This window comes from Portunus trituberculatus, chromosome 37 (assembly GCF_017591435.1).
Source record: "Portunus trituberculatus isolate SZX2019 chromosome 37, ASM1759143v1, whole genome shotgun sequence".
Classification (NCBI taxonomy): domain Eukaryota; kingdom Metazoa; phylum Arthropoda; class Malacostraca; order Decapoda; family Portunidae; genus Portunus; species Portunus trituberculatus.
The window spans coordinates 17,509,173-17,522,802 of record NC_059291.1 but is presented as its reverse complement, the minus strand read 5'-3'; the positions used below and the strand labels follow the sequence as shown (position 1 = coordinate 17,522,802).

At 45.1% G+C, this 13,630-nt stretch overlaps 2 protein-coding genes across 2 annotated transcripts; both read right to left on the bottom strand.

Annotated features, from left to right (window-relative positions):
- Positions 1 to 8,220: 8,220 nt before the first annotated feature.
- Positions 8,221 to 9,440, bottom strand: LOC123514140 (uncharacterized protein K02A2.6-like). The gene has a single exon (XM_045271787.1). The coding sequence runs from the start codon at positions 9,238 to 9,240 to the stop codon at positions 8,221 to 8,223; it is 1,020 nt and encodes a 339-aa protein (XP_045127722.1). The 5' UTR covers positions 9,241 to 9,440.
- A 955-nt stretch (positions 9,441 to 10,395) lies between these two features.
- On the bottom strand, positions 10,396 to 11,477 carry LOC123514139. Its single transcript, XM_045271786.1, has 2 exons — positions 10,586 to 11,477; positions 10,396 to 10,406 (listed from the first exon to the last, which is right to left on the bottom strand). The coding sequence occupies exons 1-2, from the start codon at positions 11,475 to 11,477 to the stop codon at positions 10,396 to 10,398; spliced, it is 903 nt and encodes a 300-aa protein (XP_045127721.1).
- Positions 11,478 to 13,630: the final 2,153 nt, after the last annotated feature.

Below are 13,630 nucleotides of genomic sequence, written 5' to 3'. Positions count from 1 at the left end.
TTTTCCTTCTGAGTTAAGAAATTATGACAGTCAGGAGGAATAAATCGTATGTCAGGGACAGAAAGTGAAAAACTAATTGTTACTTGTTTAAAGAGTTTTTATAAACTTGGTGAAATAGTCATGTCGATACATTAAAACGTTTGAAAATATGAGTTTACTTCTCAGTGGTGTAGATGGTAGACAACTTTTAGGTTGACCTAGGAATACTTTAGTTTTCTAACCTACGGGAAGTCCGGTATTAGAGCGTCTTGTCTGGTCCCTTTTTGCTATCGTGAGAGGATCTTCCGCACGGCTCCGCTGCCATGACGAACGCTTTTTTGTGATTTGTCGTTTTCCTTTTTGCAATGTACACAAGTTCCGGTTTTCCTCTCCCTTCTCCCCGTTAGAGAGGTAAAGTATTCGTGAAATTTGTCTACTACCTTCACTACTCATCTTTCCATACAACTGCATCACTTTACTTTTCATTACTAGTAATTCACTGAACTTTGATACTAAAGTGATGAGAGTGACCTGAATAGCAGGACATTGCAACAGAGATTATCTAGATTTCTGTCATGAGTCTATACACTATATCGCGTATGATACTTGGAGTTTTACATTCCTATACTTCGATAACACATCTGCGAGGAAAAATTGTAATCGAAGCTTATGATAGTAATCATGTTTCATACCTTTTTCACACATCTGTCTTCTCTTTTTCTTCGTTGTTCTTGTAGTACTTAAAATCCAACTAAAAACAATTATAGGAACATTACTTGGCGGCAAAACGTTCCTCGATACAATATTCAAAACTGACAGATGTTAATCCAGAAGTAAATTTAATACTATAGTCATTTTCATTTTCTAGTGAATTAATTAATACAAAGTTTGTTGTGTAAAAAGATACCAGGTCTTTACCTTGGTGCATTATTTCTTTCATGAAAGTGATCAACACCTACTTAAATATGAAATAAAGAGCCAAGTAATACATTTCCATAGATCACAGTTCCAGCAGATTTTTATCTTTTAATGAAAAGGTATTTAAATCCCAATGAATGAACCATTTTATTTTCATCAAATCATACGAATCTCAGAGACTTTCAAAGCGTAATATAAATTAGTTTTGTATAAAAATACTTTATTTCGTTACGTATTTGTATTTAAATTATGTATTAGATTCAGTAATTCATGATGTATATGCTAATACAGAAATATCCCTTTTGAAATTCTACAGTTCACTGCTGAGCTTCGTGTTAGACGTATGAACTATTGGTTTGTGCTTCGTATCTTTACGCTTAATTACGTCGTGATATTGACATGTTACAAGCCTATAAACACTAAATGAATTCTGACTTTTCAGTTCATTAATGTATTTTGCGGTTCCACTCATCACCATGTCATCACTTAATTAATGAACGTATGTCAGCATCACATTATACGCTAGGACACTGCCTGTTAAAACCCAGGCCCGGGAACATTGTGTCGAGCGATGCCCTTTACCTAGTCATATTACTGGCACGCATAAATTTGTCTTCTTCCTTGTTTTTACGGCTCTCATTCAAATTATTTAACATTAGTCAGTGATATTATTACCAATTACAGTTTTACTCTATGTTCACAAGCGCCCACATTACTGATCATTAGCACCATGGTATTATTTTTTAGGCCTCTCATTTCTTTCTCCACTCATACATATGCCGCATCTACACTGGGAGCAAGACAGCGGGCGAAAGTGAGAGCGAGAAACTTCAGTACATGGTAAGCAATGGAAGCGGCCGCACTGGCGGCGACCAGAGGATGGGTTCCTCGCCGGTTGAAAAACGAGAAAGCAAGAAGAGTTAGCAGTTTACTTTTCTCGCGCGAGTTCGTCGGGTGGGATTGAGTGACGTCGCAGAAATGTTTCTATATTATCTGCCGTATGTCACCTAAGAAAGAAGCTATGGCATTTTGGTTGATACCGTTAGATTTGGCAGTAATTGCACAACTAAGATATGTTCGTAAAATTGTGTTAGGAACTATAATAAAGAAATTATGACGAGTTGAATTCAAAATACCACTCTGAAATTTTTATAACACATTTTACATATGTCTGCTGTATTCAGCAGTTATGATATGAATGCTGAAATAAAATCTTTCATCTTCTATGGAAAAGTCTCTTTAGCATGATGGTGTGAACAGATTTTTTTTTTTTTTTTTTTTTGTCACATAAACGAACAACAACCTTTTCACCTCTCTTCTCGAGTGCGCTTTTTCTTTTCTTTTCGGGAGTGGGGCATGAGCAAGATTAGATTGAAGAGGATAGCACGCGCCTATCCCGCTGTACTAAAATTTCAAACCAGAGGGCGGAGCTTACGATCGTAACTTACACCCAAAACATTGGCTTCTTCTGTGTTAAGCAATGGGAAATTGTCTTTTTCTTTATCATTACCAGAGGAAAACTAAGAAAGAACTGATAGTTTGACTTATGTAAATCAAATTATAGTTTCTTAAATATGCCATGTAAACCCATTATAAACGGTATTAATTCGAAATAGTTACAATATTGAAAAAAATACAGCAAGCCATTTCCGGGAAAAATTATGGCAAAGAGATTGCTTTTTCTTGTATACAACATGGCAAGGAACAAATAGTGAAGTAAAATTTCAGTGATTGATACATTTTCCAATGCCCAGTGATATGAAATCACACATCTTTCTAAGTAAAAGCTATAAAGAGAGAGAGAAAGAGAGAGAGAGAGAGAGAGAGAGAGAGAGAGAGAGAGAGAGAGAGAGAGAGAGAGAGAGAGAGAGAGAGAGAGAGAGAGAGAGACGCCAGCAGAGAGAGAGGTCACGCGTGGGGTCGCTCCGTCACAAAGGTCATTTCCAGAGGCTGGTGGTGAGTTAGTGCAGTGTAAAGGTGTCCTATCTGTGAACAAGTGCCTCGTAACGCTACATAGAAAAAGAGAAACTCCAAAGTGATCTCCTTGTAGAAATACAGCAAGCCTCACCAACCTACTGTGACCTCAGCCTGACCCATTGGATCTGGCTGCCGCGTTCCGCACCACCCAAGGGTTGCCAAGCCTCTCTCCTCCATTCGCCCTCTCCACGCAACCATCTTATTGCCTCTTTATCCACGGCGGGATAGTGACATCATCCAGCAGAACCGACGGGAGCAGTGATCAGTCAGTGTGTGATGTGCATCGTGTTCTCATAATGCTCTCGATATTCACTAAATGGTCACCTCATCTGCCTGTCCTGGTCACCTCACCTGCCTGTACCCCGCTCGGATACCACAAATCTCCTGGGAACACCCCCCCCCCCAGATGGGAACCGCCTTCTCGTGGTGGGGGGGCTTGCGTGCTCCTGTGACATGGCGAGCTAGGCTAGAGGGGGCTTAGGCCCCTGCTCTGCTCTTTCGAGGGGGGAGAGGGCTACCCATGCTAGTAAGGTCGCCAGTGAGGGGCCAGACTAAATAGTTCCTACATAGTCTGCCAGTGGACCAGTGGAGCCACCCGCTGGAGGGATCGCCCAATAGGGGCCGTCCTGTGCTAGATGGTTGGGTGTCCAGGCTGGGATGCTTTGGGAGGGGGATCTCAGCTCAGTCGTGGACAAACTTTCGTATCATGTGGGCCTTTTTTAAAACGACTGGTCCGCATGGGGACGAGGTACCCCATCCACGGCAGCCAGCGCTCCTCCCATTGTAGTCCCAGTAGGTGGTTTCCTTGCCCTGGAGCCATTTTTTGTGTAACTGTTTTATATGGGAAACACAAAAACATTCAGGTTCTCGTGAGGTGGCTGACCTGGCCCACGAGACGTCATCTTCAGGTCTGAGTAAGGAGGATTCCCCTCCACAAGGGCCTCCCACAGCAGTCTCCTGTTCTGGAAGTTCTTCTGAGGGACGCATTTCTGCTGCATATGACTCCCTTGTGATGGTAAATGTTAACCCATCATTTTCCTATCATGTCTTGCACTCACTTCTCAAGGCGTATGATACGGTTGTTCGCATTCGACTGGTTTATGATAAGGACTTTCCTTCCAACCGCTGCTATGTGACGTTTATGTCTTGTGATGAAGCATCTCTGCCCCTTGCCGGCCCTGGCTCTAAAACTGAATTTCTCCAGTCACGTAATATTTCAGACAGTGACATGGATTACATTTCAAATGTAATCAGTGTTTCTCATGTTATTCGTATGGTCACGGTAAAAGCTCCTGCAAGAAGGCTTCTCGATGTGGTAATTGCTCTGCACTAGATTCACACTCTGAGGAGCATTGCAATGCTGCTGCTTACTGTTTTCATTGCCGTGATGTTCACCAGGTACGTTCCAGGCAATGCCCCAGGTATCGCCTAGAGCAGGACATTTTACAGCTTGCTACCAACCAATTCATCAGCCTTTGTAGTGCCCGCCGCGAACTCCTGTACCGCCAGAAGGATGGTACTGGTGCGACATCCTATGCTTCATTGGCCGCTCGCTCTTCGGCTGAGTCTGCCGGACCGAAGACGACAACTTCTGCTACCTCTCGCTCTGTTGGGGCGGGTGGTCCTGTTCATTTGGCCAATAGGTTTGCCCTTTTGTCCGATGACTTGGTTGAGTCATCTCTAAGAAGTGACGAGAATAATACGGACTTGACCAAAGTCACCCATATAGTAGATGTCCATTTGCCACCTGTATCTCCTAAGCCTTTGAAGGGCCTGACCAAACGGCACCGCGGCTCTGCGGAGTCGATCGATTTAGCTCAGCCTAAACAATCTAAGGGTTCTCCCGATGCACGTGATCGTGAGTCCTCCAGGGACCGCTCTGCAATGGTAGCTCCAGTAGTTTCTGTCCAGCCTTCTGTGACGCCCTCCGTCTCAGATCGGGCTTCTTGTGATGAGGACGGTCTTAGCATGGAGACGTCCGATGATATTGTCACAGCCGTCCCTCGTGGACCCACTGTATCGGAAAGTGCAGTCCAGCCTGATCCTCGTCCTCCGAGGACCGGTAGAAGTGATGATGGTTCGCATCACCCACCGATAGGCCGAAAGGCTGCGGTCCAACGACCCGGCACATCTCAACTCCCGGTGTCTTCTCGTCGTTTGATTATTTCTAGTCAGGTCAGTCACGGGCAGCCTCAAAAGGCTCGCCCGTCCACTGCACCCAAATAGTCATCTTCAAGCTTCTACAGTGGAACTGTAGAGGCCTTCGCGCCTCGTGGGGGGAACTCCGAGCTTTATTGTCGGAGTTCTCTCCAGCCTGTGTAGCTCTACAAGAGACTATGCTAGGTGATAGTACTTATTCTAGTCCTCCTGGCTATCGTGCCTTTTTAACACTCCTTTCCTGACCAGGGCCACCACGGTGGCACAGCTATTCTAGTCCGTCAGGATATACCTGTTATCCCTTGCAACTCAACTCTCCCTTCAGGTGGTTGCTGTTAAGGTCTTTATGGGACGACTGTACACCATTTGCAGTTTATATCTCCTCCTCGGCTTCCTGTCTCCAGGGGTGAGCTTGACGGCCTGGTGCGTCAGCTGACTCCGCCTTTTCTTTTGTTGGGAGATTTTAACGGCCGTCACCCATTGTGGGATGAAGGTGCTAGTAATCCTCGTGGGGTTTTAATCGGTTCTTTTATTGAGGATGAGGGATTGAGGTTTTAAATTCTGGGATGTTACACATTTCCACAGTCCTACTGGGACTTTTACAGCTATCGATCTTTCTCTGTGTACATCTAATTCTTTCCTTGATTTTAATTGGCGGGTCCTACCGGATTTACACGGTAGTGACCACTTTCCGATTTTATTGAATCTGTGAACTCTGAGCCACAGTCCCGGCCCCCACGCTGGGTTTTAGACAAGGCAGATTGGCCTCGATTCACAGACCTTAGCTCTTTTATCCGTCCGCTGGCTGACTTTTCTACTTGTGCTGAGGCTGTTGATTATTTTACCGATTTTTATTTCAGTAGCGCTTCAGACAATCCCTAGGACGTCAGGTCGCTTTACTAAGCGTCCCGTTCCTTGGTGGAACGCAGCATGCACTAAAGCTGTGAAAGAGAAACGGGCAGCTTTCTCTCGTCTCCGGCGACATCGTGGGGACCCGCAGTGCCTGGAAGCTTTTCGGCGCTGCCGAGCTCGGGCCCGCCGCGTTTTGAAAGAGGCACAAAGAGCCTCTTGGAAAGCTTATGTCTCTTCCATTAATGCCCGCACCCCTCTTACGGATGTCTTTAACAAAGTCCGCCGAATTGCTGGGAAGTATTCTGCTCCTTCCCCACCAGTTTTGTTGTCTGCTGGGCGAACGGTGGCAGACCCTAAGACTGTCGCCGACCTCTTCGCGGAGCACTTTGCCACTGTTTCCCGGAAGGATCCTGCAGCCCGGGCGCACGTCACCGCCAGAGAATGGAATCTCTCGGCATAAATTTTTCTTCCTCTGGAGGGGACTGCTTTGTCCCAGAGTCATGACTCTTCTCCTGGTCCAGACGACATTCCTTAGGCCTTTTTGCGTCACATGTCTGACAGTGCTTTTAACTTTTATTAAATGTATATAATATGATTTGGCATACCGGTGACTTCCCATCTTCTTGGGCTGTGGCAGCGGTTCTCCCATTCCCGAAGCCTGGGAAAGATCATCTCCAGGCTACGAATTATCGTCCTATATCTTTGACGTCTTGTATTTGTAAAGTGTTAGAAAAGATGGTAAATGTAAGACTCATGTGGTACTTGGAGAGGGGGAAGTACTTGTCATCGGTACAGTATGGCTTCCGTAAGATGAGGTCTACTACTGATGCTCTTTTATCCCTAGAGTCTTCTATTTGTGAGGCCTTCGCTAATCACCACCATCAGGTTACTGTATTTTTTGACCTGGAGAAGGCCTACGACACAGCTTGGTGTCATGGGATTTTACGTTTCTTGTTTAATTTTGGTCTTCGTGGCCACCTTCCTATTTTTATCCAGCAGTTTTTATCCAGACGTCTTTTACGGGTTCGAGTGGGGAGTGTTCTCTCCGATGCTACTGCTCTAAATGACGGTGTCCCACAGGGAAGTATTCTTAGTGTTACGCTATTCGCAGTTGCAATAAATGGTGTTATAGATACTCTACCGGATGGCGTTCACAGCTCTTTATATGTGGACGACTTGTGCATCTCTTTTGCTGCTGCTAGGATGTCACTGATTGAGCGCAAGCTCCAACTGGCGATTAATAGGGTGAACGGTTTTCGATTTTCCACCTCAAAGACCGTGTCTATGCATTTTTGTCGTAATCGTGGCGTTCATCCAGATCCTGATTTATATTTAGCCAATAGACGCATCTCATGTGTGCAGGCCACTCGATATCTTGGCCTATTGTTTGACAACCGTCTGACTTGGGTTCCCCATTTCCGTTCTCTTAAAGCGTCTTGCAGGACGGCACTATCTCTTCTTCGGGTTTTAAGTCACACCTCTTGGGGTGCTGACAGGGACACGTTACTGCTGCTTCACCGTACACTTATACTTCCAAAGCTGGAATATGGCTGTGAGATCTACTCATCCGCAACGGATGCACGGCTACGCGTGCTTGACCCCGTGCATCATGCTGGGGTCCGCTTGGCTACGGGTGCATTTCGGACATCTCCAATAACCGTGTAGTGGGTGTAGAAATAGTTGGCCTTCCTTGACATAAGGCTTTATTCAACGAAACTACAACTTGGGTGTTACTGGATGGAGCGCCAAATCCGATCTGCCTCAAGTAGGCACCGAGGGTTTACATATCACATGTGGATGAGATAATGAAGCAGTCGAATGAAGCTACGAACGTAGACTACCGTAATGAACAAGACTAAGTGAAGTGCTTCGAATACAATAGTACTTTCCCGAATATAAACCACCACATTCTCCCCTTCTTATTAAGCAAATCCCACATATCATACATACAAATACAAATATATATACAAGTACTCTATACTCAATTCCTACCTAACTGACAGATACATCTATGTATATGTTAACCTATCTACAGGTTTTCTGAGTCTAGTAGATCGACGAAGTGGTTCAGGTTCCCTCAGTGACTCGGTGTCCATAGCATCAGCAGGAGTCTCAGCTTCTTGGTTTGAAATGCCGGAGGATTCGCTCTGGTTCACATCATCAGCGTCCAGAGAGGAGGGATTCTGGGATTTCTCTCGGCAGATGAAGGTAGACGCGTCTTAGCAGGCTGTCCTCTAGGTGTAGGTGCCAGATCCCCAGTCGAGACCGTTGATTCCCTACCGTCAGGAAAACGAACCTTTGCATAATGGGGAGTGGCACTCACGAGGTCAACATCTTCTACAAGAGGATCAGATTTCGAGTTCGAACAAATTTTCGTAAAAGTACTGGGCCGGGGGATGTCAGCCAAGAGGGGAGAGAATAGCCATTGGACGATTTCCTATGAAAGGAGAACAATCTCTCATGGGGTGTCTGATTAGTTGTAGTGCAAAGAAGAGATCTGATGGAATGGAGGGCATGATCTAATACTAGTTCCCACTGAGATTCATGAATTTTACGGGATCTGATTGCCAACTTAACAGCTTTCCATATAACTCCGTTCTCTCTCTCGCACTGAGCGTTTCCCTGGGGATGATAAGGAGTTGAATGAGTCATAACGACACCATGTTCCATGAGAAATTGTTGAACTTCTCGTGACATAAACTGTGCTCCTCTGTCTGAGTGAACAGAAGAAGGATATCCAAACAATGAGAATATCTTGTGGAAACAGGAAATTACGGTCTGTGCAGACATGTCTTGACAAGGAATGGCAAAAGGAAATCTAGAATATTCGTCAATGGCTGTGAATATATACTTGTTTCGAGTACATGAAGGTTTAGGACCCATGAAGTCTATAGACAACCTGTCAAAACAATTCAAGGCATTAATAAGTCTGGCTTTCGGTTTTCTAAAGAATTTAGGTTTCAACTCAGAACAAATAGAACATTGATTACAAACTCTCTTCACATCTTCCAAGGAGAAAGGCAAATTCTTAGTTCTGACAAAGTGATAGAGTCTCGTAATTCCAGGGTGACAAAGTGAAACATGAATATCTTCAAGTGAGGCAGGTGAAGAGGCTGAAGCAGTGACGCAAGATCGAGACAGAGTGTCACAAGGGATGTTATCAAGACCAGGGCGGTAGTGAATGTCAAAGCAGTACTCTGAGAGTTCTAGTCTCCAACGCATAATTTTGTCGTTCTTGATCTTGGAAGAGTGTTTCATATCAAACATAAAAGACACAGCTTGTTGGTCAGTCAAAATTGTGAATCTCCTTCCCAAAAGAAACAACCTCCACTTACGCAAGGCTTCAATAACTGACATAGCCTCCCTTTCCACAGCAGGTTGTCGCTTTTCAGATGAAGTCAGGGTCCTTGAAAAGAAAGCCACAGGTTTACCTAACTGGGAAAGGGTAGCGGCTAGTGAGGTACCGGAGGCGTCAGTCTCTACCAGCAAAGGCAAATCCTCATTAAATGCAGTGACAGAAGCCTGGCATATTTCATCTTTTAATTCATAGAAACACTTGACTGCTGAATAGTCTAAGGGAAAGTTATCTGATTTCAAAAGAGGTTGAATCCTATTTGAGTAATTTGGGATCCATTGCGAGTAGTACGACAGCAATCCTAGTGTGCGTTTCAAAGAAGCAGCGTTAGTGGGAATAGGCAATTCTGTAAGGGGTCTCAAACGTTCAGGGTCTGGACTAAGTTTTCCATCGGAGATTAAGTACCCCAAGTAGTTTATAGTTCTCAAACTGTACTTGCACTTGTCTTCATTTAAAGTGAGATTGTATTTTGAAGCAACTTTTCTGAAACGAGTAAGATTGCTATCATGTTCTTCTGGGTTACTTCCACATACTATAACATCATCAATGTAAGCATAAGTAGAGGTCAAGTTATTATCATTAATTAATTGAGTAATGACCCTTTGGAATACTGCAACACTGTTAGTGAGACCGAAAGGAATGCGGTTGTATTGATATAATTGCCCATCGGCCTCAAAGGCGGTATACACTTTTCATTATCCCTAAGTGGAATTTGGTAGTAAGCGCTCTTGAGATCTAACTTACTAAATACTTTATATTTAGCAAGATTGTGTACCATTTCATTAATTTTAGGGAAAGGATAGGCGTCTAACTGTGTGAAGCGATTAATGGTAGTAGAGTAATCAACAACCATGCGTTGTCTATGCCTCTCATCTTTTGTAACGAGCACCTGAGCTCGCCAAGGGGACTGGCTTTCTTCGATGATTCCTTTCTCTAGTAAACATCTCACTTCCTTCCGAATGAAATCTCGATCCAATTTACTGTACTGGCGACTAGGTGAAGAGATAGGCTTACAATCACTTGTTAAATTTGGGAATAATGAAGGAGGATTTACTTTCATTACGTTAACACCACATACTGTAAGTTTCTGCTTAGGACCTTGCAAATTGAACTCCACTGACTTATGCATTTCCATGAAATCTTGACCTAAAATTACCTTAGCACATAACTGGGGAAGTACAGAGAATTTAAAGTGAGGGTAACTGAAATTTCGGACCTCCAAATCAACGACACAATGCCCTAGAGTTGTAGCAATATCAGATGAGGCTAAAACTATTTGTTCTTTGGAAGACTTTACAGGAACCTCCAATAATTTAGTGACACAAGGATGCAAGAAACTAGACGTACTCCCACTATCCACAAGAGCAGTCAAACTAACACCGTTGACTCTTACGTTCATTGTGGTGCGATGTGGAGGGTCAGGCAACCCGGAAGCGCAGATGGTACTGGCAGCAACCTCATTTCTTGAGTAGGTAGTCTTGGGTGCTTTACAAGCTTTGCCGAAGTGACCCTTCTTTCCACACTTGAAGCAGTCGACGTTCCTAGCGGGGCACCGCTGGCGAGGGTGGCGAGGGTTTCCACAGAAGTAGCACATACTCTTGCTAGCAGCTGCACTGGTTTCTTCAGCCCTTTCCGCCTGAGGATCCATGTCGCTACGTTTAGGAGGAGCAGAGATCGAAGAAGCAGATGAAAGGTTGCCAAGCGAAGTAGGGGTCACATAAGTCTCTGCATTCCGTTGGGCTGAATCTAGACTTCTTGCGAGTTGCACAGATTCGTCCAGAGTAAGACTGTCTTTCTCCAGCAGTCTTTGACGTATCATCGGTGACTGCAGGCCAGTTATGAACGCATCGCGGATGGATTCTTGAGTATACGTATCAGAGGTGACAGCTTTAAATCTGCAGTCTTTCGACAACAACTTCAGAGAGCGAAGAAACTGATCAATTGACTCGCCACTCACTTGCTTCCTGGTCGCTAATTGATGTCTGGCGAAGATCACGTTTGTAGGCTTCACATAAATGGCTTTCAATACTTCTACGGCGTCGGTGTAGCTCTGGCAGTCGGAGATGTGGTTGTAGACTGAAGGAGAGACGTGATTGACGAGTAGTTTCAGCTTGTCAGGAGCAGGATCTCCGCTCAAGCTGTCCAAGAAGTTCTTAAATGTGCAATACCAATGCTCCCATTCAGCCGGCGTCGTGTCTTGTGATCCCTCGAAGCGATCCGGACGTAGAAGTTTCTCCATCACTGGCTTAGGTGAAGCAGAGGAAGAGTTTCGTTGAATAAATTGTAGTGGGTGTAGAAATAGTTGGCCTTCCTTGACATAAGGCTTTATTCAACGAAACTACAACTTGGGTGTTACTGGATGGAGCGCCAAATCCGATCTGCCTCAAGTAGGCACCGAGGGTTTACATATCACATGTGGATGAGATAATGAAGCAGTCGAATGAAGCTACGAACGTAGACTACCGTAATGAACAAGACTAAGTGAAGTGCTTCGAATACAATAGTACTTTCCCGAATATAAACCACCACAGACCCCACTCCTGTGTACTCTTTCCGTCTCCCACGAGTTGGTTATTGGGAGCTTCCTGTTATCTCATTATGCCCTCCTGCCATGGATAGCAAGAAGGATTTTCTGCCAGCTCTGTCCCACACACGGTTTTTAGAACACTTCTTTATCCATTCTAATGATATTTCTGTTTTTACTGATGGTTCCAAATCCGACGCAAGCGTTGGGTTTAGTGTGGTTTTCCCCTTTTATCGGTGTGCCAGCCTTCCTTCAGTGGCATCCGTCTTTACTGCGGAGCTGTCTGCCATAGTCCTAGCTTTACAAATAATTTTTACTCTCCCGGTTTCGTCTTTTACAATATTAAGTGACTGTCGCAGTGCTCTTACTTCTCTCTCTTGCACTATATCCTTTAACCCTTTGGTTTTATCAGCCCTGGAGTGGCTATATATTCTTACACAACGAGGATATCGTGTTGGGTTCTGTTGGGTCCCTGGTCACGTAGGTGTTCCAGGGAATGAACACGCAGATCGCCTCGCTAAAGAGGCAGCAAGTCGCGCTCCATCTCTTGCCCCTGTTCCGTTTCGAGATGTATTTTCTTTAATTCGTGAGGCAGTTGCAGCAATTTGGCAGAGGAGATGGCTAACGGGGGTAGCAACTTCGAAAATGGGAGAGCTTACTAATTCCTCCATCCCTCAGTGGACATACACCCATGTCCGGGATCGCCGTGCACAGACTTTATTGGCGCGACTGCGTATAGGTCACACGTACCGTACACAAAGGTACCTGTTGACCAGGGACCCACAACCTTATTGTGATGACTGCTTGTTGCTGCTCACGGTGCGGCACCTTCTGGTAGAGTGGCCTAGTTTAATTGAGTTACGACACCGCTACCTCTACCGGTGTCGCAGTAGCGATAGCGGTGCTACGATCTCTCAAAGGTGCTTGGTGTAGCATGTCTGGTCCCCGGCCATGACGTGTACAGGTACCTGGGAGAAGCTGGGCTTCTCCCCAATGTATGAATTTTATTTCATTTTATTATATGTTTTTTCAATGTTTTTTTTAACTTTTGTAATTTTAGGGGTTTTTTTTAGTTACCTTTTATCTTATTGTTTTTAATTGTTTTTAATTTTTATCAATATTGACTTTATTAAAATATTGTAGAGGCGCTACATGACCTATGTAGTTGCGGCGCCTAAAATTAAAAACCAAACCAAAACCAAACCCCTGGGAACACCACCCCTGTTTCATCCGCCACCCCTCCCTTCCCCACCTCGTGACCGCAGACATGGCGACACACCAAAAAATCTCGAGGATAAGTCATCCTGGCTATTGTGCGTTGTCTGCGGCAGGGCGGCCACCAAGAATGCCGCCTTCGTCTTCTGTGAGGGCGAGACGGACTGCCCTAATGTGTCTTCTGTGAGGGCGAGACGGACTGCCCTAATGTGTCACGCCATGTGCCTTGGTGATCGGGAGACATACACATGCTCCGAGACCCAACAGTTGCGCTTAAAGGCCAACATAGAAGCTGAAGTGACGTATGTCGTCACCAGCCCCCTGTCCCCAGCAACGAGGATGGCGACACAGCAACAGCCGCGGCCCTTCCCCCATCCCTGATGCTGACGATGACGCACACCACACCGAGGACGGCGACACCGAGCATCAGGAGTACATGGAGATGCGGAAGGAGGAGCTTGTGGCTCACGCACTAAGCCTTAAGCAGGAAGTCTCGAGGCAAAATACTGTCCTCCAGTCACTCACTCTACAGAGGGACTGGATAATAGACCGGAAACCTCAGCTGTTTATAAGTCCTTCAGCTAATTGAGGCCCTAAGCGACGCGAAAGACGCACACGGGAAGAGGTCTACCCGCACAATGGGCACCACAGCC